This window comes from Halyomorpha halys, unplaced genomic scaffold (genome assembly GCF_000696795.3).
Source record: "Halyomorpha halys isolate HHAL.00 unplaced genomic scaffold, Hhal_1.1 Scaffold107.1, whole genome shotgun sequence".
NCBI lineage: Eukaryota > Metazoa > Arthropoda > Insecta > Hemiptera > Pentatomidae > Halyomorpha > Halyomorpha halys.
The window spans coordinates 347,581-351,845 of record NW_027112128.1 but is presented as its reverse complement, the minus strand read 5'-3'; the positions used below and the strand labels follow the sequence as shown (position 1 = coordinate 351,845).

The window sequence follows — 4,265 nt, the reverse complement described above, 5'->3', positions numbered from 1 at the left end:
GGGATGTGATAATTATGATGCAGAAATGCAGGCTATCTGCTTTGCGATGGAAGCCACTATTGAATGCAATGACAACACGGTAATCTTCAGTGACTCCCAAGCCGTAATACAAAATTAACAACACCAGGAGCCTACTAGATAAGGAAAAAAGAATCTCAGGCAATCTTAGCAGAGCTGAGAGAGTGGCCTGTTTTCGGCTAGTGACAGGACATGATCTGCTCCAAAAATACCTCCATAGAATTGGCATCGTAGATTCCCCGAAATGTCTTCTATGCAACATGGGGGACATGGATGGGGACCATCTTTTGGCGTGTGTTGGTCTGGAGGATGTTGAGCGAGATACGGACGAACTAAGAGGACGAATAAAATTGTATTGGGCTGCGAGAGGGAAAATGGCGTAATAGCCCACTTCCTGTGGCGTAGGGAAAAAAAACAATGAGGTCATGATCCCTTCTGAATCATCAGGTTTTTCTTTATGGTTGTGACGTGTTAAGTACCTGGATACAGACTGTCAAGGTTGACACAACGCTTCCTACCGTCTGTTTTCTCACCCTTCTATCCTGTAGATTTAAGGAAGAGGGGGATTATCTTTTGGGAGGGGAAAGCGAAATCGGTCTTCTTGGTATTAACTTATAAGATATTCAGCTCTTCCTGTTTCTTCGCGATTTCCTAACCGACCTTCTCTGCCTCTCCTTGAACTATTGCAGGTGACTAAATCGGTGTCGTACGCTAATGCAGTAGTCCTTTCATACTTGGTTCCGACAGTTTCAGCTGTATACCGAGAAAAATACTAGAGATAGTACAAACTCCTGGGATACTCCAAAGATGGGTGGGACCACTTAATAGACAGCGCTGCAGGAATGATCTAAATAGTGTGTAGAAATATTACGATAATCCCTGATCACCAGTTGGATTCCTAACATCCCATTCCATTATCCAGCAATGTCATCGTGTGGTGGACGTTGTCTCGTCTTCTTTAGAGCGCGGAATGTACTGCGTGGGAGTCTTTTTCGATGTAGGCTTTTGATCGAGTCTGGTACCCGGTACTGCTTTACAAACTTCGTAAATTCTTACCTCCTACATAGTTTTCATTGATAGATTATTCCAAGTAAACCACAATAGTTCCTATTTATCCCTCTATTCTCAGTCTGCTGGTGTTCCTCAAGGTAGTATCCTCGGTTCCATCGTCTACACCGTCTATACAGCTGACATTCAACCAATCCTAACAGTATCCTTACCACGTATGCCGATGACACATTGTGTTCGTTGTTAATAATAACCCATTAATTGTATCCCAAACTCTACAATCCCATATCTCAGCCCTCGAAGAATGAAGTCGTAATAGGAGGATTAAGATAGATTCCAACAAATCACCTTTACTCTTCCTCGTAACCTTCCTACTGCCCTACAGTATCATTTAAGAATATTACTCTTACTACTTTCGAACAGATCCACTACCTTGGACTACGTTTGGACAAACGATTAATCTGGTATCATTACACAAGACTGAAAAGACAGAAAACTGCACGTCGATTTTGATTGTTACACCACTTACTAGACAAACGGTATAAACTTCCAACTCATTACTAAAGATTGATCTACATGACTGTAATAAGGCCAATCTTACATATAGACATATAGAGTTGGGCTTTGGGGCTCCACTAAACCTTCGAATTCCTCTTATATCCAATCCAAACCAAAATCCTTTATAAAATCCTTAATGCTCCTTACTTTGATACAAATTAAATCATACATAAAGACCTTAATGTTCCCCATGTAACCGATCTAGCCCGAACCAGATATTATTCCTTCCATAAAAAACTCCCTAACCACTTAACCCCCCTAGTTTCTAAGCTTGCATCCTCTTCCAATCCTGATAATCCTCCGGGACGTCTGAAAAGAAGATGGCCACGAGACCTGATAATGTAAAATGTCATTAGAGTGCTACCTAATGGGTAGTTGCTCTACACGCCTGTAACACTTTATTTTAGCTAAGATCATATTTACTAAATGTATTATATAATAAACAGTTGTAAATTTTATTAAAGAAATTTAAAAAAAGATATATTATGTATTATGGAATCGTATTATCGTATTATTTCAATAATGAGCAGGCTACAAGCCAAATAATTTACTTTCACGTGGATGATTACAACTATAATGAATAACTATATACATAAACTTATTTGTTGAACTACAGAGCCTATAACCTAGTCCTTATTGAATCGATTATATAAGAACATGTATAAATTGATGTGCTATTAATATACAATGATCGCTTTACAAATAAGCATGAGCAGAGGGTCTTAGGATAGGTAAAGAATAACTTTTTTACATACAAAAAAATCTAGAGTTTCTATTGACATGTCTTTGTAATTATATGAGTTAAAACAAAAACAGAACAAAAGATTATTAGTTTTGTTCCTCTGTCACAATATCCTCCTACTCAAAGTATTTTCCAATGTTTATATTGAAAATATGGTCTTATAAGAGGTTAGATTTAAGATATATGAAATTCTTTTTGTAGGTCGGCGTCAAAAACTTTTTTTCACGTATTACATATAACCTTTTATTCAGCGGACTTTTTTAAGTCCTCAACAACAATAGACGCTTACTATAGTTTTTTTAGTCGAAATTTGCAAACTATTGCCATTCCGAATTGATATGACAGAAAAATGAGTATCACTCTCATTTATTATAGTACAACTACATACTACTACATGTATTTTTTTTTTAAGCGGAGCAGTCTCTCCTTATTTTATATCATCGCCTGGCTACCCCGCTAGCGATGTATAACACGCCTTCAGAGGACCCAGTGTGTTTACTTTAAAATGCCACTATGACAAAAGGTCTTTTTTTATTTATTTATAATTGTTACTCATATAGGTAGGTATTTACTTGTTTTTTGATAGGAATAAAAGTTGGATGAAAAAAAAAAAATTAAAAGTATTATTATTAAGCATTCAATCTGAAATGGCGATTCGCAGTCTATGATGATGAAGGAAGAAAAAGTCAAGTTATCTGACCTTAATGAGTGACTATTTTGTATCTGAGTTAGTGACTCCAAATGTTCTGCCTATTATTAGCAGCGTTTTTCTAAAGAAACTATTACAAATGTTTGTGATTAAAAAAAATAAATAAATAAAAATGTACTTTTCGATTAAAATAATTTATTAAACTCTAAATTTAGTGGATAGTGACGGCAGCATGGTTTACGGCTGGGACAGTGGCTCTGAGAGCGGTGGCGTAGGCTGGGGCGTAAGCGGAGTAAGCAAGGGCTGGGCGGGCGACGGCGGCGCGGTAGATTGGAGCAGCGCGGGCGGCCAGGACTGGAGCGGCAACAGCAGCTACTGGGGCGTGAGCGACGGCCACTGGTGCGGCATGGGCAGCTGGAGCATCCTTGTGTACATTAGCATTGAATCCGTTGATGGGGTCAGCAGTGTAGTCTACGGTCCTGATGGAACCGTCGGGTTCAGCGACGGAGTAACTACCCTGGACGACATCACCGTCACGGGTCTCGGTCTGTCCCTTGGAGTCTCCGGTAAGAGCATCGTTGACAGAGTAGGAGAAAGAGTAGGATGGGTGTGGGTCGTACTCATCAGCGACGGCAACGGCTGGGGCGGCATGGGCAACAGCTACTGGAGCATGAGCTACAGCAACTGGAGCATGAGCAACGGTGGCGATTGGAGCGTGTGCTACGGCGGCGACTGGAGCAGCATAAGCGGCGTAGGGCCTGGCGTAAGCAGCGTAGGGCCTGGCATAGGCGGAGTAGGCGAGGGGCCTGGAGTAAGCCAGGGGAGCCCTAGCGATGAGCTGAGCGGAGGCAACGCCAAAGAGGGCGGCGATGAGGAGTACCTGAAATGTAAGTCAATGATAATTTTAGAAAGTAATAACAATCTGCTTATTGGTAGAAAGGTCTTATGCTAGGATTATAACTTTGGACTCAAGTTTTTAGTAATGTAAATTAGTTAAGTATCAGGCACTCACGAGACGAGCCATGTTTGAGAACTGGTGAGAATCTGGAGCAGAGATGAGATCCTGCTCCTTTATACCTGTCCGATATCTTTGTCTAAGGTCGTCCCTCCCCCCCTTACTGTACCATCCCAGGTTCATTAATCTCATTTTAATCCTCGAAAATTCAAGTATTTTTCCCCCTTGATGTATTGCAATTCTGGACGAATCAAATTTCATCTCAATCCAGTAGATGGATTTGAATACGAATATGTATTCTGTAATATGTATGATTAAAAATATTATATAAATAA

General features: G+C 40.2%; 1 protein-coding gene across 1 annotated transcript; it reads right to left on the bottom strand.

The window, feature by feature from the left end:
- Nucleotides 1–3,150: 3,150 nt before the first annotated feature.
- LOC106677780 (cuticle protein 21-like) lies at nt 3,151–4,062 on the bottom strand. The gene is made up of 2 exons (XM_014415896.1): nt 3,988–4,062; nt 3,151–3,855 (listed from the first exon to the last, which is right to left on the bottom strand). The coding sequence occupies exons 1-2, from the start codon at nt 3,997–3,999 to the stop codon at nt 3,187–3,189; spliced, it is 681 nt and encodes a 226-aa protein (XP_014271382.1). The 5' UTR covers nt 4,000–4,062; the 3' UTR covers nt 3,151–3,186.
- Nucleotides 4,063–4,265: the final 203 nt, after the last annotated feature.